Source organism: Triturus cristatus, chromosome 3_2 (genome assembly GCF_964204655.1).
Source record: "Triturus cristatus chromosome 3_2, aTriCri1.1, whole genome shotgun sequence".
In the NCBI taxonomy this organism is placed as follows: domain Eukaryota; kingdom Metazoa; phylum Chordata; class Amphibia; order Caudata; family Salamandridae; genus Triturus; species Triturus cristatus.
The window spans coordinates 162,178,746-162,200,827 of NC_140584.1; the positions used below are offsets into that span (position 1 = coordinate 162,178,746).

Consider the following 22,082-nt stretch of genomic DNA (forward strand, 5'->3'; position numbering starts at 1 on the left):
CCAGGACCATCCTGGTCCGCATTTGTATATTACAAACATAGACCGGTATTTGGATTACGCTTCAACATATTCTTCCCTCATAAGAAACCTAAATACCACACACTGCAGTGGTGGTTAGTGTATAAAATCTTCACGGTGGCCCTTCGGTGATAAGGAGACATCAACAATTTTAAATGCCATTAAAACTTTACGGATGCGAATTAATGTTTAGCTGTTAGATGAGAAATGACAATGGTTGACTTAATAGCTGGAACATAGTCAAGGACGCCTGTTCCTTTGCAGACCCTTTGAAAAGGTTAACTGAAGAAGTTTCCGTTGCTAATTGCTGTAGTTGGGGGTGAAATGGGTACTAATGAAGTGCAACTTTGCCCAAACCGTATTAATAGGCGTCGAAATGACAAAATAACACAAGAATACTGTCACACATTGCACAGCATTATACCCCCTAATTTGCCCTTTTTCTGTTTAAATTTGTCAACCCTGCCACATAATTTGGCCCTGCGGTACTGCATGTTATGTTATGCAGATTTGTATAGCACACTACCACACAAGACGATGTCATATTGGTGGGCAGCTGTGAGTAAAGGCAACTTAGGGCCTAGTGGGACTACTCGAAAAGCCAGGCCTTCAGCTTTGTGCAGAATTAAAGAAGAGAGGAGGATGCTCTGATGTGTACTGCCAGGTTATTCCACACTTAAGAAGCGATGTAGGAGAAGGTTCAACCGCCAGATCTGGTTTTCCATATGCGTGGAATTGGTGCAAGTAAAAGTCCAGGGAAGTGGATGTGTGTGGAAGGTTTTGTGAAAGCAGATGCAATAGTTAAAGTATGCTTGACCTGTTATGCAGGGCCTTCGGTATGAGTGAGGAGTCTGAATTGTGCTCCTTTGTCAATGGGGAGCCAGTGGAGATCATTCAGGTGTGGTGTTAGGTGAGTGCTGCGTGGGAAGCCGCGAGTGAATCTAGCTGCCGAGTACTAAATGGTCTGCAGCCATAGTTTCATCAACCCCGGATATTGGTATAAGAATGTGATGTCTTTCATGAGAAAGCTTTACGAGAGTGTGATGCAGCATATGTATGGGAGGAGGTGGCTTCCTTTGGACACTGGAGTTAGACATAATGCTAGCCCTGGGAAAATAGTTTTAGACAAAGATGGCACTCAAGACACTCTGGTATGTAATGAAGATTAGGTCCATGGAGCACAGGTATGATGAAGACGACATCCATGGACATTAATATTGGGTGGAAAAAAGACCATCCATGGGTCACTGGTATTGAGGACGATGGTGCCCATAGGGCATTGGAATAGGAGGCAGATGGCATGCATAAATAACTGGTGAGAGAAATACAACGTCCGTGGGGCAAAGGACTAAGGGGACCTCCATTGATCTTAGATGTGACAAGAAACAGCATCCATGGGCTAATAAAACGTGGAATATGACATTCAGGGGAGATTGATATGAGCAGAAAATGGCATTGTTGCAATTTTGGAATAATGATGTATTACAGCGGCAACTGGCTGCTGAGTGCTGTCGCTGGCTTTAGGTGGTTTGTGGGATAAACATCACCTTTTAAAGTACAATATCTCCATTTAGAGTGCATCCCCATTAGTACTTTATTAACCACACTGGTTTTCAGATCACAGGAAGAGACAAGGGTTGACTCTGTTCCAAAAGGAGATGTCATAACCCAGGAAACTTGATGCAAGTTCCAAACTGAGGTTAAAAATTGAAATTCTCAAACTCTATTCAGAGCTTGTGATACAATCAAAGACAATGGTATGCGAATGGGACCCTGGTATTGAGGAACATGGCTCCCATAAGACATCGGCATAGGAGAAAGATGACAGTAAATGTGTAGCAGATGGTGGTGGTAGGTGGAGTTGTGGGGCTGCAGTGAGTCATTCTGTGGATAGTGTAGTGAATGCTGCTGTATCAGTTCTACAATGCGGCTGCTGCGATTGCACTGGGTAGTGTGATCAGTATCACAATGGGTTCCGATAGTGGCGGTACAGTAAACCTCTCAGGGTATACCATCGGAAGTACTGCAGTTGACGTGTACTGCGTTTTGTAATAAATGGTACATCTAGTTTTGCTGTAATGTTGATTCAGGGAGTGAGGTTTAGCAATACTGTCATGGCAGGATCAGCAATGCATACCTAAGTAGAGGTCCTGCTATGAATTGTATAGTATTTGTGCAATACACTCTTCAGGGGCTGCAGTTGAGGTGTGATGCAGTATTTGTATATTTGTAGTAGAGGTGCAGTGCTTCAGCCCTCAGCTACGGAGCGGGAGGTGCAGGAAGGATGATAGCAACAACAGAAGGAGGAGGGTGTGGAATGGAGGGAAGATGCAATAAATATTGGCGCCGAAGCTGGACACACACCCACAGTATAATACAAGTGGGGAAACAAACAAAAAATAGTTCCCCCAAACAACAGAATACAGTACTTAGCCCCTGCTCTGTGGGAGTAAACTAAAGACCAAAAGGAGGGACAAAGAAGGAGGATTGACCACTAGCAAGCAAGGATTTATAAAGGACACTGAAATAAACAAATGAGAAGCAAGGGGTGGCTTTAAGCCTACAAAAGAAGTGTGTCTATATACTCAAATATATGCAAGTGGTCTCAAATGCTCGACCTCAAAAGTGAGTACAAGGAAGATGAAGAGAAAGTAAGGATGCAAAACTAAAGATGTGCAGACAGAAAGAGGAAATAAATAACATGAGAAGAAATAAAGTGTGAAAGGAAGGAAACCTTGAAGTAAATATGGAGGAAAATGTGAAAGGCAGGATGGCAGGGAGAAAAGATGGATGGATACATGGATGTATTGATGGGTGAACTAGTGAAATAATGGAAAAGGACAGCTCAATAGATGAAAATATGGAAGGGTGAAAGGATCATCTAACAAGGGTTGTTTGTTTGCTTTGTAAGCTCACTATGATTAGAGGTATGTATGGTTCAAGTAGGAGTAATGTATTTAATATAGTATATTTTATGACTATTTCCATGTGTTGATTGAGTAGGCCTGTGCAAAATTTTCCATTAGACCTGTCATTTGTGCAAATTGGATTCATGCAAATTATGCCAAATGGGAGAAACTGCACCAGCCTCTAATGTTGTACATCTTTTTAGCTGCAGGAGACTAGTTTATGCAGAAAATGTCTCATGTTTGAGGTAAAAATGTGTCAGGAGAGATTTTCTCAGTGAACCATTCGTGTTGCCGGCATCTCAAGTGTCTTTTGAATGTGAGGAATGCCCACGTGTTCAGTAGTCACTAAAGATACCCCAAAGTGCATTGCATATAATTTACGCTTATTTTCCTGTCATTTTGCATAATTTGGGGGAAAAATTGTCATCTTTCACGTTTTAAATTGGGACTCTCAAGAAGATGGGTAGAGGCTGGCCGGATGCAGTTAAGGTGGTCAGTCCATCTTTCTCTTTCATCTTGTCCAATAGGTGGACCGCTTGAAATGCTTTTATTTTATTTTTGCAATTTTATATAGAGTGGACATGGCCCAAAGGCATCAGAGCACTTTACAATAGTAGCATGATTCAAGGGTACAGCAAATTAGTTACAATAATTGTGTTCAGACATATTGGATTGGTAGCTGCGACCAGGCATTGTACAGGGATATACACGGTTCAAGCATTGATTAAGATGGTGGGGGACACACCATGAAGGTAGTTTGTCTCTTGGGTAGAGTACGTAGGTATGGTCCAGGGTGATTAACGCAGATGTCTGTCAAATAGGAGGAGATTGAGGTCCTTTTTGAAGGTGACTATGCAGGTTGTTAGACGAAGGGAGGGAGATGAGGAGTTCTAGAGTATTGTGGCACTAATTGAGAATGACTGGCTCATGTACCGTTCTCGACTGAAGGTGGGGGGGTTTCAGGAGCACTGATTCGGCATTTATGGAACCCCTATTTGCTCCACAGATTTTCAGATTATCACTTAGATAGGAGGGTGAAGAAGAGTGCAGTGCTCTGTGGGTAATACAGGCGGTTCTGAATTGGGCCCGAGCTTCAATGGGAAGCCATTGGAGGGTTAGCCGGGTACATGATAAATGCTAGGAAATGATATTGAGGTTTCTACGTAAAGTCACCAGTGCCCTTTCCTCTTTCTTCTCAGTCACCTGGTCAGAAATGTACACCTTGGCATTGGCAGTGGGCGGGGCTTGTGTCTTTATCATCATACTGGTGCTGGTGGTGGTGCTGACCAGATATCGGATGAAGAGTAGAAAAAGGAGCACCGAGATATCCATGACCGAGAAGTGAGTACAACGCGCCTCCTGCTTGATTTCATGTCCTACACCCTAAGCCCTATCTCGGATGGTCACTCAGTCTACCCCTGGTGAGAGAGGAGCGCCCCCTGCAGGACTCGTTGCCCGATGCCCTAAGGGTCGCTGAGAGGGTCATGCATCCTGCTTGATGCTGCTGACACTTCCTGCTGGACTTGCTGCCCTGCATCACAAGGCCTGGCGGGGATGGTCAGGCAGCCTGCCTCTTGTCCACAGTGTTCACTGTAAGAGGGTAGCACATAGTGGACTCGGTGGCTTACATGTTGGATGTGGGTCCTATACAATGGTAGGTGGGTACTAGCTGTGAAAGGGGTGTTAACCTCTGGATGCTGGTACCAATTTTTGGAAGTGGGTATGAAGCTAAAGGGGAAAAGCATGAAGTAACCAGGTACAAAAGAGGATGCTAGCCATAGTAGGCCCTAGTAGTAACAGCTTGGTACTAGGGTTTTGCACTGCCTTGTCACACACTTACCACTGCTGGGACATCACATTAAAGTAGCAGTGCTCGCCAACTCACCACGACCCCCTCTTACCATCCTTGTGGAAACCCAAGGAAACACTTTTGGTTCCTTGACCATATGGCCATTCACATTCATCCCAGCAGACTCTACTGCCAGTGACTGCCTCTCATTGAGTTTACCTTGTCTTTTGTTTGATTGCAGCAAAGAGAAGGAGACAGTGATGGAGAAAATGATGGATTCTTCAGACACTGGCCTCTAGCAGGTAGGTCCAATAGTATCTCTCGGGGCACTGAGAAGGTGTGGCACAGAGCTACCCCAGGGCATTTTAAGGGTGGATGCTTTTCTGCCCATAGGTATTTATGTAAAGCCTTCCATGCACATAGGCTCGCATGGCGGAGGGGGGCGGGCACTGTGCTGCTGCTGCACACCAACCAGATGATAGGTGCGAAGCATGTGTGGCCCTCCACGACCCCTTCCGCCCGACACATCCCTCGAACATATAATAAAAGGCGTGTCTACCTTTTTTCCTGCTCAGCAGGTAGCTCCTCTTCACCTCTCTATTTGCCATTCCTATAATGTGCATATACAGCAGACATGTAGTACATGGTGGGTTTCATGGCCTTGCACTGGGAGTATGCCAGGCGGGGACCATGACCACTCGATGCACATACCAAGATGCTCCTCCTGGGGTGATTTGTGCGCATTATAAATTAAATTAACATAACACATCCGAGGCCCATAATGGGTGGATTCCATGTCCTTTCAAAACACTCACTCTGTGCTTAAGGGTTGTGATGAGTGTTCCCCCTCACTTGACGTATAAAAGTGTTTGGCACCATAACTTCTATGTGCTTCCCCCTCACGCGCAGGGCCGGACTGGCCGTAGCGGGCACCGGGCAATCCCCCGGTGCGCCGCACGGGTGGGGGCTGGTTTTGGGCCCCTGGGGGCCGTTTTTGTTACAGGGCCGTTATTGCCGCATAGCTGCAAAATCGTCCCTGTAACAAAATCAGCCGAAAACCGGCCCTGGCAAAGAGCTCGGCGGCACCCCAACCCAACGCGGGGGGGAGGGGGGTGTCCAGCACTTTGCCAGGGCGGGTTTTGGTTCCCAGTCCGGCCCTGCCTGGACGTATAAAAGTGTTTGGCACCATAACTTCTATGTGCATCTAAAAGATTGGCACAGCACCCTCTCGGCACATAGGGCATATAAAGTCACCGGCACATTTTGCTCCTTCCTCCTCGACCCACCTGAATGGTAGGCCACATCTAGTGGTGCAGCTACAACTTAGCAGGAAGGCAGCCTATCTTCATGCGAACAAGAAACCAGATCCTGAGGCTATGCCATATAATCTTAGAGGCATGGGGGCAGATCGAGGTTTTGACTGTTATAGGGAGAGGGGATTTTCACTGCACATTCCAACAGTTGGTTGCTTCCATTTTCACTCACCGTTCCATTGATGTTTAGTATCACTCGCAATGGAGTTTATGCTTGGGTATGAAATAACAAAGTTCCTAAAGTTTAAAAAACAAAACTTGTGAAGTAATTGGTAAGTGAACAAAGGTGGTATTTGATTAAACTGGTTTTGGAGACTAATGCAGGGGCGTACCTATTAATAGTGTACCAGGTGCAGTGGCACCTGGGCCTAGGGGCATTAGGGGCCCACTGCACCCAAACTATGGCTGTGTTTTACAATCCAGTAATTAGGACTGGGGCCCATTTTTCTTTGGTTCGACCGGGCCTTTGGCACCCACTAGGCATTTTGGAATAAAACTGTAAACCAACCTCAAAATGTAAATGTAATCATAAAACATGCATGAGGCAAATTCTATTGCAGAAACCCATAGCATGAAATGACACATTGTAGTCCCCATGGCCACCCAAAAACCTAAGAAGATCTAGGTTTGCAGAACTCTGAAACTATCAAAACGCAGAGACAAGGATCTTAGATGGTGAAAAAGGCGCTCTAAACCTGTACAGTTGGTCTCCTAGGCTTGCTAGGTTGTGTCTTCTTAAGGATATTGGGGGTCCTGGGCAAAACATATTTTGGGGACCCCTATCCAGAATACATTTTTATTGTATTACCTTTTGCCGCTATTTTAAGCCTGCATGATGCCAAACAATACTGAATATAGGTTACAATTTCAGAAACAAGATTATACATTAGCAGCTGAAATATCGCTTTTCCAGTGCTCCAAAAATCCTTAAGATGACACTTAGTCAGAGGTAAAAGAAGACAGAGAGAGGTCTTATCAAGTGTTCACCTTCTTGGGACCCATTGGAAGGTGGAGGCCCATTAGAATCGCCTACTTTGCACATGCCTTTAAAGGTCTCTGTTGCCCCTGGCACTAGTAGCTATGGGCACCCCTAACGTGCCACAAGCGCGAAGGGCTGCAAAGGCTGCATGAGTCTGCTTTGATCAGACCCAGAAATCTCACATCTGGTGAATCCATCGACAGGGGTGCATATTGTAGGACTGACAAACTCAACAGACCTGCACATGTCTGCACAGCATCTTAGTACTGAGGTCCTCTTCAGAGCATCTATACAGTCAAAAGATTATGGGCATTGTGGCACACTAAATCTAAGAAGTGGGGGAACAAAGGAGTCCACTTACACCTGCTTTAACCTACGCAGCAGTCATAGTAAAATCTGTCGTTACAGGGCTAAAACAAATGGAAAAGAAAAGGCTACAAAGTGACAGGTTACCAACAGGGCATAACTGCAGTGTAGCCAAACGTGCCACTGAAATATTCTCCCTGAGTTGGTGTGCATCATTCATTAAAATGTATTTAGTGCCCTGACATCCATGCAAGGTAGTAGCAGTATTGTATTATTGTCACAAGTGATATAACTATATTGGCTGCACGCTGTCAGTCTTTTGAAAGTCTGCACAACTGCAAATCCCACTCATGAAGTGTTCCTGAACAGTTCTGCACCCAGAGCTACTTTCATATAGTGTACATTTAGACTTCATCCTATATTGTGAGATTACATTGCTACCCAGCTATCATGTAAAGTGGTATTTACATCCTTCACACTTAATGTACTTCTAAATGCTTTATTTGCCAGTAAATTACTCCTAAATATTGTCGAGAACAACCATTACCCACCTTAATAGTGGTTGGTAGTATAACTCAAAAGAACGAGAGGTTGCAGTGCTACCCCGAGTGATCGCCAGTGGTTAGACTTATTGCAAGCAGAGCTCATATCAGCTTTTGTGTGTTTCATGTACTGCCCTAAGTGACCGGGTATGCCGAGCCGTGGGTCCTGTGCTCACTGTGCAAATGAAACCAAGATTTACTCACCTGATGAGCCGCAATACAAGTGAAACTGGTCTTGGGTTGCCTGTATTCTGGTTCAGGGAGGACCTGGCATGGAAGTTCACGCTGGTCTGTCTTCTTTTAGAGCAGGGTCAAGGCTGATTTACATATGGTGGGGTCCAAATTGAAGTGGCATGGTGTAAAAAAGATGGGTTGGAATGGTACCCAGCGTGAATGTTAGAGGTAGACTTATTGCAGCATTCCTCCCATCACCTTTTGTGTGTTTGAGGCTATTATAAATCACTCCGTGCAACTCATTTTATTCACTTCAGAGGGATGAAAGGATTTGAAACATGACATGTAGATTGCACACGGGTCACCATGGTTGTTAGACTTGCTATCTTTTGGCGTGTTTCCCCTGAGTTTTCGCTTTCTGACCTCCCGGTTTTAACTCTGTTTCTGCTGGCGTAGTGTTTCTGCGCACTTTTCTCACTGCTGATCAGTGGTAAAGTGCAAGTGCTCCTGTGGTAAATTGTGTCATGGATTGGTGTTTCCATGATTGGATATTTGATTTACTTGTTAGTCCCTAGTAAAGTGCGCTGAGTGTACCAGGGCCTGTAAATCAAATGCTACTAGCGGGCTTGCAGCACTGATTGTGCCACCCAAATGAGTAGTCCTGAAAAGGTAACTCGGACCCGCCATTGCAGAGTCTGCGAGCAGTTTGTAACTGCCATGTCGACTTGGCCAGTGCACACACTTGCCAGTCCCTCACCTTCCCTTTTCTTACATGTCAACCACCCCTAAGGTAAAGGTAGGCCCAAGGTACCCCTGTGGGCCTGGTGCAGTGTATGTGAAAGGTAGGACATGCCCTGGTGTGTGTGGCATGTCCTGATAGTGAATTACGTCCAATTTCGTTTTTCGCTATTGCAAGGCTACCTGTTCCCCACAGGACAGAATGGGGAGTTTGTTTATAACCTCTTATAAACATAATTGGCCTGGGAAGCTAGTTAGGAAAATAAAGTTTAGTATGCATTAACTCCGAATCTAAAGATGCATCTTTAAGTGAAGGTGATTTTTGCATTCTGTGTTTGAAAATACCATTTTAGAAAGTAGATATTTTCTTGCTCAGTCATCCTGTGTGCCTCTGCTGGAATGTGGATTGCCTGTCTGGGTTTTGGATGACAAAAGGCTGGGGAGCAGGAGTGGCTCCAGATAGTATAGGTGAGTCGGGAAAGGGCTGAATAGACCTGAGCTGCAATTGGCGAAGGGGGAGGAGATTTCCTTGCACTTCAAAGGGCCTCGTCTGCCTCTGACCATGCCCTCTCCACCTCCTGCCAGGAAGTCACACCAGAGAAGGCAGAACTGGTTCTGGCTGGGCACAGACACTCTCTGCCTAAGAGATCAAAGGGTTTTGGGATATAAATACTGGGGCCCAGACCCATGAACTTTAGAACTCTTTTGGACCAAGAAGGACTGCCAAGAAGAAGAGCTGGAGAAGCTGTGAGGAGGAACTACCACTTTGCTGTGTGCTTTGTTGTGTTGGCCGGCAGTGGCTGCTTCTGTCTTGGGCAGTGAAACGACTGGACTGAACATTCTGCAATCTACTTTTGAGTTTCTTCAAGGGCTTGAGGTAGAGCTTGCCCCCTGTTCAAGAAGTCTCAGGAACAGCAAAGACTTCAAGCTCTTCTGCCCTCAGCCCTGGGGACTCTGTGTTTTGTGCTGCAACAGGAGAAAAAGCAACCCAACGCCGTCTACGACGACGCTGCCGACTTCGTGTCCTGAAGGCACTGCAGAGGGCACCACCGCAATGCCGCACCGCGACCCTAGTCTCACCGACATCTGCTGACGCCGCCACCGAGCTGCTGCTCACACTGCAGCCTGTGGGCACTGCACTCTGCACCGCCTCGCTTCTCGACGACTCTTTGGTATCCCAGACAACGACGCTCCACGCCAAAATCTACACCACTGCTTGCACCGTGGTTCGGGGGCACCGCTCGTAAAGTTACATGACACACCACCCTCATCCCGCACCGCAACCTTGGCCTACCAACACCGGCGCCATCGACTCAGACAACAGCGCTTCAGCAACGAACACACCTCAGCTTGCACCGCGACCTGCCAGCACCTCGACTAGCACTGCATTAACTTCGCACTGTGACCCTGGTCTCACCGACGCCATCTGACGCCGCCACCGAGCCGTTGCTCGCACCGCACGCCGCACCGCAGCACCCGACGCCTGCTGACGCCAGTGCTTCTGACTTCAACATAGAGGCGTTCGATCTGCAACACGTGGGATCTTGAGGGCCCTGATGATTTTTGCACCAACCACCAGAACAGACTCCTGCGGACGCTGTGCTTTCAGAAGCTCAATGAGTGGCCGTCGATGCCCTGCATTTCTAAAAGGTCCTGTTTGCGGGTCTTCCTGACACCGTAGCTGGCACGCAACACTGCGGTCAGCCAGAACTGTTTGGATCTGTTTGCTCATGACGCTGTGATAGCCCCGGACGGAGCTATCGACATCCAGGAACTGTCTTTCAAGCATATTTTGATAACCAAAGATTTTTAAGTACTGTGTTGTGGAGTTTTATCGTTTTTGGTCTTGTCTTAAGTATATAAAAATATTGGATATTTTTTTTTAACTTGTGTGGTGTCCTTTTATAGTGCTTACACTGTATTACTGTTGGTTATGTGCAAATGCTTTACACACTGCCTCTAAGATAAGCCTGACTGCTCCTGCCAAGCTACCAAGGGGGGTGAGCAAGGGTTATTTTAGGAGAGTAACTCCCTTATCCTGACTAGAGTTGTGGTTTCTGCCTGGCTTTGGCACATGCCCTAGCCTACCAAAAATCCCATTTCTAACAATGGTGCATTATTATTTTATTAGTATTGAAACTAGCGAGATATGAACACATCCCTCTCATCACCAAAGGCTATTTTCGGTATTACAAATAAAACCAAAAAGTTATACAACCATCAATAAAACGTCACCAGATTACAAATTCGCAATACAGTTCAACCAGGGTAGTCTAATTACAGGGTAGAGATTGATGAATCCCAATGCCAAGATTAATCACAACTTGACCGGAGTCTAACAGCAACCTGTAAAAAGTTAACCGTGTACAAAATGGTATCATTAGAGAGGAGTTGTAAAAAGATAAAAGCTGGTATTACCCTCCTAAAACAAGCCTTTTTAAGAATAGGGATAATAACTTTCTGGGAGCCACGTAAAAACTACAAAACATTAAAAAGTGCATTATGTCCTGAGAAGACTGACCGTCACAGCCACAGGGCATGAGGCACTGACCTCCATGAGCGCCACTTGGTTGTGCCAGGAGATAGTGGAAAAGATCAAGCCGAAATCTATTCAATAAAAAGTGATAATGAATGCTTTTAAGCCCTAAAAGATATGGTTCAGTGGTTGGTACAGTTTTTAACACAATGTACCTATGCACACTGGGCTTACACAGCTCTGTTTTCTTCTCTTTCTTTTTTGATGATGATGAACACATCTCTCTGCAGCAGGTCCTGAACTCTCTGAGCAATTTTACTCAAATTAAAACGTGTAACAAGCTGGAGGCACAGGGTGGTCTGTTGCATAAGGATAAATAGAAAATGATAAACTACATTTATGGCAAATTGATTATGAAGGACCCATTATGTAAGTAAAATGAGTGCTTAATTGTTGCTGGTAGTGCCCATCCTCACTCACTTTTGAGGACCGATCCTTATTTTTCCTCATCAGACATTGACTGAGAGCAAGGGAAGAAAAAACACATAGGGGAAAGAACTAGGAAGAGAAAGATGGAAAAACTGTCACAAAAGGAGAAACCAGGAACCTGTGTGAGCGAGATAAAGGGGAAGGGAGCGTCTGATAGTGGATGAAAGAGCCATGAGGGCAATTCAAACATATGCAGCCCTATCGGTGCGCCAACACTTAAAAGCACCAGCAGCGGGTTTCTGAGCAGAGTTTTGAGCCCCTGCATTCATTCTGTATTACAAAATAAGCACCAAATAAAATGCATTTACACTGTAGTGATGATTATTATGAAGAAACCATTAAGAATGCCAAAATGATGAAACTCCCTGACCCAACAAACCTGGTCCTATCTATGACCATGTGCCATAACGCAGCCATAACCCTTGTACTAACCCAAGCCATAGCCCTAAATCTAACCTTTAGCATAACTCGAACACAAAAGATAATCTTAAGCCTCCGTTGTACCCGAGCCCCGTACTTAACCCCTTAACCGACTAGAAAACACAGCCCTTATTGTAATTGCAAAGCTAACTTGATCCTCCATACTAACCCTGAATTTGAAATATATTTAAATTTGAAATGATGATCCTTTAATCCAAATATGTTCTCTCCTGAACGCACTATTTCAGCTTTTTTGTGGGTGGGATTGGGGTATACAGATCTCTCACCCAGACTAAACACTGGTGGATACTGTAGTATTCAATTAATCTGATCCTGACTTTTGGCTGGCTCACGCTTCAGATCCAGAACAAGGCTTACTGCCTTCTCCACACTTGGGACTGAATGTGGTGGCGGCATCAGGGCTTCACATCCATCAATGGCGCATACATGCGTTTGGGAGCGTTGCAGCAGCTAAGCGCTGTAATCTGTTATGTTTCAGACCAAAACCCTCCACAACAGACCTGTGTAGTTGGATTTGTGTATTGCCAATTGACTTTTAATATAGTCCTTTTCTAGCCCATTCAGTCTGGGATACAGAAGAGATTGTCCCATTCTACTCCGTGTAACACCTTCCCAGCATCTAGGGAAGACCACATGTGTTGCCCATGGGCTTTTCTCTGTTTGCCACAATAGGTGTGCCAGTGCCCTCAAATGGTTCCTAGATGTTCAGCCCGGTAAAAAGCCTACTTCTGATTCATACACCAAGTTTGGTATAACACTGCTTAGTCTTGTGACTACTACATTAGTCAGGATTTTGATGTCCATTCAGAGGCCAGAGATTTCTCAGTAGATGCTGATGCATTCTAGTGGATCTTTTCACTCTTTTGGGATAAGAACTATGATTGAATTGTTATATATACGTCCGCTTCTTTGAATGCCTCATACAGTAGAAGTACCAACAAATCTTTTCCCGTTTTATAAACTTCTCTGAGGTAACTGTCTTCTCCTGGCGACTTGCATGCAAATAAATCTGCTATAGCTTGTGCAATCTCATCTTTGGTAAATGTCTTCCTATATATCAGGCTCTGTAAAGTAGAAAACTGAGATGTCGAACTTCATTTAACTAAGCCTCTTTATTAAAGTTCTCCAAAACAGGCTTTAAACATATCCATAAAGAGCCAAAAAGTAGACCATCATTCCCAACCGTCTCCTGCCTTCTTCTCGCTCCTTATTCTGTCAACACTCTAGAACCACGGCATGTCATCCACACAGTCATCTGCAGACCAGACCAGACTACGCCACATATCTTCCTCATCCCAAACATTCAAAATGTAAACAAACAAAAGTGACACACACACACACACAATAACAACAACACTTAGTCAATAAACCTCCTAGGCAACCTCTTGATGCGAGAACTCCTCCTAGGTATAACAACCAAGTTCTTGCTCATATTGAAAACCCTCTTGGATCCTCCAGTTTCCTCAAGGGCAAAGTTTTCACCACCAACCTCCTCCATGTTCTTATCCACTCTCCCCACACAAGACAAGCTCCATCACTGTCCATTGGCAATCGGTAAAGAATTCCCAGACACTCTTTTTACCTGAATGAGTTCTCTAAATTCAGAAGACAAACCCTTTCTCACTAGTAGAGGGTCCTTGATACGAAACCCAATCACCAACCTGCACCACTACAGCATTTCTGCGTTTCTCATGTCCTCCATTTCATTCACCTTAACCCTACTAGCGTCCTCACCTGCTGCTCTGGCTTTTTCAGCCAATATCTTTACATCCACATCTTTGCTAGTCACTCCAGAGATCCAATCCGGACATAGTCCAGAGCTGAGATGACTTCTTCTCATCAATTCGAAGGGGCCCTGACCCGTAACCAAGTGTGGTGTAGTGTGACATGCCCAAATAGTGTCCCTAATCACATCAGCACAATCCAATCCAGACACAAGTGCGCTTTGCATGCACTCCACCAATACTGTGTTAAACCTTTCAACTTTTCTGCTAAATTTAGGACAATACAATGGTGTACGAACATGTTTAATGCCATTTTTAGAAAATAATACCTGCATGGATGTTGTAGTAAATTGTATCTCGTTATCCAATAAAACCTCTGCTAGCATCCTTTCTCTGTAAAATACCTCCTTGAAGAACACTGGCAGTGTTGGGCTTGGCCACACATTTGACTCAACCCATCTGGATAACTGGTCTGTCAACAAAATGAAATATCTCATCTGTAAAGGTAGGAAAGGACACAGAAAATCAATCAACACTTTCTTCCAAACTCTGTCCGACTCAAGACCAACCTAGGTTCAGGAATTTAAGTCACCAAATGCTTATCACTGATACAACACTGAACACAATCCCTAACAACCTCATCAACTTCTGTCCATGGATGGCCACCAGTCTATTAATCTAATGCATCTTTTGGTAGTTGTCATGCCAAAATGACCAGCATGTGCCATTTCAATAATCGTATTTCTAATATTTCCCTAAGGAATCAATTTTTATCCTCTGATCAGAACACTACTCTCGATGGACTATTCATCAGACACTTTCCAATATGGTTGTAAAGAAGATTTAAAACTTTTTTTCCTTAGTCTAGCCTTCGAATACATATTTTATCACAGCTATAAGATTTGCATCCTTATTGACTGCACCACACCATTCCTGCACACTGCCACAAACCACATGATCCTCAATCATTGCTATTATGCACTCTTCAGTTTCTTCTTCCTCTTTAGATTCCCCTTGGCCAACCACAGGTAGTCTTGACAAACAGTCCGCTTTACAGTACTTGCCACCAGGAATATATAACACGTCAAAATTGAACTCCAGCAATTTGACTGATAGCTTGGCAAGTTTAGCAGTAGCTTTTTTAACCTTGTGCGCATTGAGAATATCCACTAAAGGGCGATGGTCAGTTTGAAGATAAAATGATCTTCCCCACAAACATAGCATGAATTTTTCAAATCCCCAAGTACAGGCCAACATCTTTTTCGATCACAGAGTATCTAGTCTCTACAGTTGATAATCTTTTAGATGCAAAACCTATGTTGGATTTTGTTGCCCCATCATGCTGCGAAAGTACAGCTCTAAATCCATATGCACTTGCATCCACAGTACACAAGTCCTATGGCCAGCCACATATGATTGTAGTGCAGGTGCTGATACCATTCGTTCTTTGATCATATCAACATTTCTTTGACAAACAGTTGACCAAGTGCAATCTGTATTCTTCTTTAACAAGTGTCTGAAGCGCTAAGTTAAATCGGAATAATTCCTGACAAATTTAGAATAGAACTGAAGACCTTAGTTGATCCTTATCCTTGGGTTTGGTTTGACCCCTTCAGAAGAAAGAATACCTTGGTCATATTCTATCTCCTTGACTGCAAAGACACATTTACTTTTCCTTAAAGTGATACATTCTCACACAATGCATTCAATACCCTTCTGAGAGTGCTGTCCTGTTCCGCCAAAGTCTTGGCAAACATAAGAATATCATCTTGGAATGCCAAAACATTCTTGATCCCTTGAAACATCCTTCTCATAATCTTCTGAAAAACAGAAGCAGCAGACGCCAGGCCTTCTACAGAACTGGAAAGCACATCAGGTGTAGCAAAGGCCATAAGATGACATGGCTCAGCATCTAATAACACCTGGTGATATGCTCTGTTAAAATCCAACTTAGTATACCATGTGGAAAACCTAACCATTGAGATCAAATCCTCTACATGTGCAGCGGAAAAGTTTCTACCCAGATGGCACTATTTACACTTCTTAAGTTAATACAAAGTCGTATCTCACCTGAGCTCTTCTTAGCTAAAATCACTGGAGATAACATAAGGTGAAATCCACTGGTTCAATAATGTCATCCTGATGCATTTGAATCAAACCTTTATTTAAATCACCTCTCACACTGAGAGGAACTGTAAGTAATGTGTGCTTGATAGGTACACATCCATCTTTGAGTTTAATGATATGTTTGAAACCCTTAATTTGACCCACCTCATCCTTAAAAACTTTCGGAAATCCTTACAACCAATGAACAGTTTCCTTTAAAATTACGTTCCTCAAGCATGAAAGGTGGTTCTTCTCCTGGTCTTATGACACTGCCAAAATCAGCTTGGAGCCACCATTCCAATACATTGATACCTTTTTTTTGTTACTAAAGCTTTCCCTTGATGGTTTTGTTGGAAAACGCAATAGTTGCCCAAACATATCCTACTACCTTCAAAAGCAGTAGTGACTACATCAGGAGGTGACTACATCAGGAGGTAACAACACCTGATTAGACCATTTTGCATTGAATTTAGAAACGTCAGTAATTTGTTATTCTAGCTCCTGAATCAACCAGTAAGGAAATAGGTGAACCATTGATGGTAAATTCCACCAACGGATCACTATAACACTTCGTATGATCTTCCCCTTTCGTTTCCACCACATTCACAACCAAAACTAATTCTTTAAACTTCTTTTCTCTGTGTTGAAAGTCATCCTCTGGATCCTGGTTCTGTGCAGCCTGAATCTGCTTCCCTCTTGAATTACCTCTATTGCTAGCAAAAAGTCTCCTAGCCCTACATACCTTACCAAAATGCCCTATTCTGTTGCACATCCAAAACTCTTGTGATGCAGCTGGACAATTTTTAAAAGACGATACATGGTATTGTGAACCACACCTGAAGTCTTGGACATACCTTGCCATTTCTTTGCACTGCCAAACTGTTGACCTTTGTTGGTATGTCCTTTACTAGTACCCTGATTTATTTACACTGGCAATCTGTTGAGTATTGGTGTCCAATCATTTTGAATCCTCATGAGAAGACTCCATACTCTTGGCTATGTCAACTGCTTCATCTAATGTTGGATGATTGCACGCTAATAGCCTAGATCTTCATGGAACTACATTTGGCCACAATCTGATCCCTAATAAGCTGTGATGTGAAATTTTCAAAATCACAGTAAGACTCCAACATTTTTTTAAACGGTAACATATGTGTCAACAGATTCATTGTAGAATACCTCAATTATTAAAGTTTTCCAAGACAAGCTTTAAACATATCCATAAAGAGCCCAGAATCAGACCATCGATCCCAACTGTCTCCTGCCTTCCACTCGCTCCGTCAATGCTCTATAACCACGGCATGTCATCCACACCGTCCCCTGCACACCAGACCTCCTAGGGTAAAATTAGCTAGTCAAGTAGGCTTGTCACCCTCAGGCTAGTAACAGCCATAAGGAGGGCTAAACTGAGGTGAACATGATTTTTCAGAAGTAGCCATCTTTATGATGGAATACGTAGGAATTCTGGGACCGGGCTATGCTCCCTTCCAACAGGTAGTGAGCATATAGGGGGGCACAGTGACCCTAAGGGTCAGTGATCCATTGGCTACTACCCTACACTCTCTTAATACAGCTACATTCAGTATTTAGGGGAGCCCCTAGCACCAGAAGAGCAGATCCTATTGACCTACGAAGAAGGACACTGAACAGCCGCTAAAGCAGAAGAATGAAGAGATCAACTGACTTGAGGCCAGCAGGGCTGGGCCCATCTGTGGTTCCTCATCGAAACTGCGCCAAACGCATCTTGTCCTGCTGCTGTTGTGCCCCAAAAACTTAAGCGGACTGCCTGCCTTAAAAAAAGAACCAAGATCTCCCATTGAACAGCGGAACTGTTCCCTGCATCCTGCAGAAACTCCACAGAAAGGAATCTGCAGACTCCCAATCCGCCAAAGGATGACATTGCAGCCTCCAGAAATGACACTGCTGACTTTTTGAACTTAAAAGAATTCCTATTTAAAAACATACTTACCTGAACGATTTCCTTCTGATGCCGATGCCTACACCTATATCCAGATACTTGCTATTTTTTATAAATTGGTTTGAATCTCCTTTTTGAGTCGTGTCTAATTTATTGACCATTGTGTGCATTTTCAGATGTCTTACACTCCCGTGTTAAGAATGGGCTGCTCAACCACACTACACCCTAGCAGACATTGGGATTGCCATAGCATACCCCTGTCCAATCTGAAATCGAACTCCTGGACACTCTACATGATATATCTCATTTTGGAATATCATGTAAAGAGTCTGCTTCCTTCAGCTTTGTTTTGTGACAAGGAACCCTGTGTTGGAGAGCAAGTCTGATCCAGAGCGATTTCCACATGAGGGATTACAAAATGCTCCCTCTACTGCTTTGGTGGCACCTGATTTACTCGCCAATTCTCAACCACGTTCAAGGAGTGGCCACCTTGCTGCTACTGAACTAGGGCATCCGACTCACTTTGTCCTTTATCCACTTTATATTACACTGTTGTCACCATTTCTTGCCATTTTATCTAGGGCATACATAGATACCAAATTATTCTGCATGGCAACATAAATAGAACATTACCTGTAGTTGAATGTGGGGTATTCCTAAAGTTCCACAAAATCCTATTCCTTGTGTCTCTCGACTCAAACCCGCTCTGTGTTATCATTTGCCCACTTTCACCCAGAAGTTGATTGAACCTCTCCACGAAACCCTTTGCTTGAGAATGATACAAAGAAGTAAGTTGGTGTGTAATCTTTTATGACTGTATCTGACATGTAATAAAGTGAGGACCATTATCCATCAGTGCTTCTTCAGTACAACCTTCTCTAACAAAAAAAAACATGATTAATTGCTTCACAGACCTAATCTTTTGTGTAACTTTACCTCTGGCCACTTCGAGCAAAGGCCAACTATGATGATGGTAAATCTTTCTACTAGTCCTGTCTCCAAAAATGAACCACATATATCTACTCCAACCCTTTTCCAGGCATCCGTAAAAGGTTGACTGGGAACAATTGGTACTTTTTGTACCCAATGCAACATTTTGTAAATGGTTGTGTGCAGATTTAGAATCCGTATATAGGTTTCCAGATTTATGCCCTTGTATAGGTACAATTCACATTGCCCTTATTTGGACATAGAAATCTGGCCCTTATTTAGACATTGTCCGTACAAACCAAATACAGGCATGGCCACCTACATCCGTCCATCCGGGTCGCAACGAATTCTTGGAAAACCAGACCCTTAAGCCTTTAGGAATATCCCTCAGCTTGAATATTGATTTCTCCAAGAACTCATGCATGCACTCCAAGAATGCATGAACATCTATTCCTTAGGGGTTCGTTCATGACGTTCCTCTGCCCGACTTTTACGTCAATACTGGCATTCCTGGACACCTTCAAGGTATAAATATACCAGCACTTGCCCTGGCAAATTGCGGTTCTTGGAGGATTCGATTCAACCCAGCATACGCGGTTCGCCACGGCAAGTTCGGAAGGAGATCGAGTTCCAGCCTGATGCACTGACCTGACGCTGCCATCCTCCTCGCAGAGAATCCAGCTCCAGTGCTCTCTGACTTCCCTTGTGGGGGGTTAGACTATAGAGTCCAGAAAAGAGATTCCACCCTCTCTCATTCCAAGGTATGGAGCGGACTAGAACTGAGAAACTTTTGGCAACTCTTGGCTAAACTAAAATATAGCTAACTATACTTTAGAAATGGCACCTACTTCAAACCTCGTACTGCACTTAGGTTAGGTACACTGGGGTAGAACAATTTAGAAGCATCAGATGAGTATCGCATTTTAGTTTGTTATTTACGTATGTATTTTGATTAATATGTCATAGCTACAAACCATGATATTGCAGTATTATTTTATCTTCCTGCTAACCTCGTACATATTGTACTTCAGTCTGTCTTACGATTGTAGCAATTCATATCTCTTGCATGAGAAATAAGACTGTTCAATAAACCCTTTTTATTGAAACGCTCGTCTCTCTATTTCTGTGCAACTCTGTAGAAATGAAGCATTCACGATTGACTGAGTGAAACTGTTATCTATTGTTTCCACGATTCCGAGACTCTTCCGATTCTAAAAGGAAACCAAGTTGTCCTGTTTATGCAGTTGTCAGAGACTAATCCCCTCTTGTATATTTGAGAAGTTTCTAGTGACCTCTGAGTTAGCTGGCACACACAAGTAATTAAGTTTAATATACTCGAGAGTCATACTGACCTTAGTCCTATGTCAAATCTATAGTGTATGTTATTCCAATGCGCAGAGCCTATCCGGGATATAGGAACTACACTACATGGTGCCCGACGGTTTGGTAAGGCACTAATTTAACGCTAGATACTGAAGTAACTCAGTCATGATTTTCTCAGAGACCCTCTACTCCTAAAACTCCATAAGACGTCTGGAGTGGGTAGGGATAATATCTGCCGTAGCTGAGTAGGATGAATGTCCTATGTATTAGCTGTTTGATTTTGTTCAACGTTGAAGAATACTGTGTTCCAAAATATTGTGCACCTTATCTTTGTTTCCTTGAAACTTGCTCTGCAATTTCTCATTAAATAATGTCCGCCCACGGAGATGTTGTCGTCGACAACGGTACAGCTGCGGCTGACCTTACAGGTCTTAATGAAGACTAGGTGGGTGTTATACACATCCCACCAAATTTAAGGAGAGCCATCACTCTAAAACTTATAAAACATGGTCTGACACCAAGAGGTGGTAGAGCAGTTTTTGTGATAGAGGCACATGAATCTCACCAGACAGAGGTATTCTATCTATGGATAGTATTCCCAGAATCAAATCCAGTAACACATATGTTTCACTTCTACAAAGAAGATGAACCACCTGAGGAATATATTCCTTTCGAGGATATTGAAATTCCACTCGCATACCAGGAGCATGAGCTCTGGTTTAAAGGTGCCCTAAAACATTACAATCACATTACCAGGCTCGGTCCACTAGGTAGACCAGGAGCAGCATGGTGGATTTTAGCCGGCTACACACCTGACCCTGACATTGAATCAATGTCGGACGAGGAATTACTTAATAACATACAAAAGCTAATAGAAATATACAGTTAAACCACAACTGTCTGAAATTCCTGATAAGGTCTTTCCTAAAAACACTCCTACCTCTTCTAAAAAGAAGTGGGAAAATAGCAAACAGAATTCCAAAGAGAAGCGTTCTCATTCCAGAGGCAGGTCTCCTCCACAGAAGGAGCCCTCTGAAAGGAAGTACAACCTCAGGAATAGGGATAATTTGAGAAAACCTGACAGATATCAAGATGATGCACGTTCCTCTCGTACCTTTCATATATCGTCACAGACATCCGAAAGAAGAGGACGGTCAGAAAACAAGGAAGAACGCATGAAATCCAAAGACTATCAACACGTTCAGAAAAATAAAGCAAAATCTCAATTCACCAAGAGAAAGGTAGCAGGTCTGAAGATCAGACATGCCGAGAATACTGAGAACCCAACGGAGAATGGGCCCAGACAATGCTGGACAGTGCAGCAGAAGTTACAATAGCTCGCCAGAACCTGAAGGGACTTCTGGAGACAGTGGACTTGAATGAAGGCATACAAGTTGAGACTGTAGACACCAGGGTTAGTTCTCCACATAGGTTATATGAAATAACACTTCGGATGGAGGGAGACATACCAAGAAAAGTGAAAGCACTCTTTTGGGAGCATATTTCAAGGGGTTATGATATACTTCTAGCAGAACAGGACTGGCCACCAAAATTCGTCAGGGAGTGCCCACATGGCGAGGCCATCATTATGCCTGCCTTCTCCAACCATGATGCAGTTCATTTAAAATGCACACTAGCCAGGAAATGGGCAGTAGCCCAAGCCCCAGCACTGCATAAAAATAATGTAGGATGGGATGAGGACTCACCTCACCATAAAACATAAAATCCAGTTAAAAAATCAACCGACTTCACAAAGGCAGTACCCAGTTAAGAAAGAAGCTAAACAAGCATTTACAATGCAATGGTCTCGGCATTGTTAAAGTTAGAGCTATTGGCATTGCTCATGACATTATTTTTGTTTTTGTTTTTTAAACATTTAAAGAAACAGCATTGTTATTTACAATGTC

The 22,082-nt window shown here is 43.7% G+C and overlaps 1 protein-coding gene across 1 annotated transcript in view; it reads left to right on the forward strand.

Annotated features, from left to right (window-relative positions):
• MPZL2 (myelin protein zero like 2) overlaps nucleotides 1–22,082 on the forward strand; it is a 107,145-nt gene that overhangs the window by 38,294 nt on the left and 46,769 nt on the right. Inside the window, exons 4-5 of the mRNA XM_085647408.1 lie at nucleotides 4,127–4,268; nucleotides 4,958–5,018. Coding sequence (XP_085503534.1) covers nucleotides 4,127–4,268; nucleotides 4,958–5,015 — 200 coding nt within the window. The 3' untranslated portion in view covers nucleotides 5,016–5,018. The remainder of the gene's footprint in view (nucleotides 1–4,126; nucleotides 4,269–4,957; nucleotides 5,019–22,082) is intronic.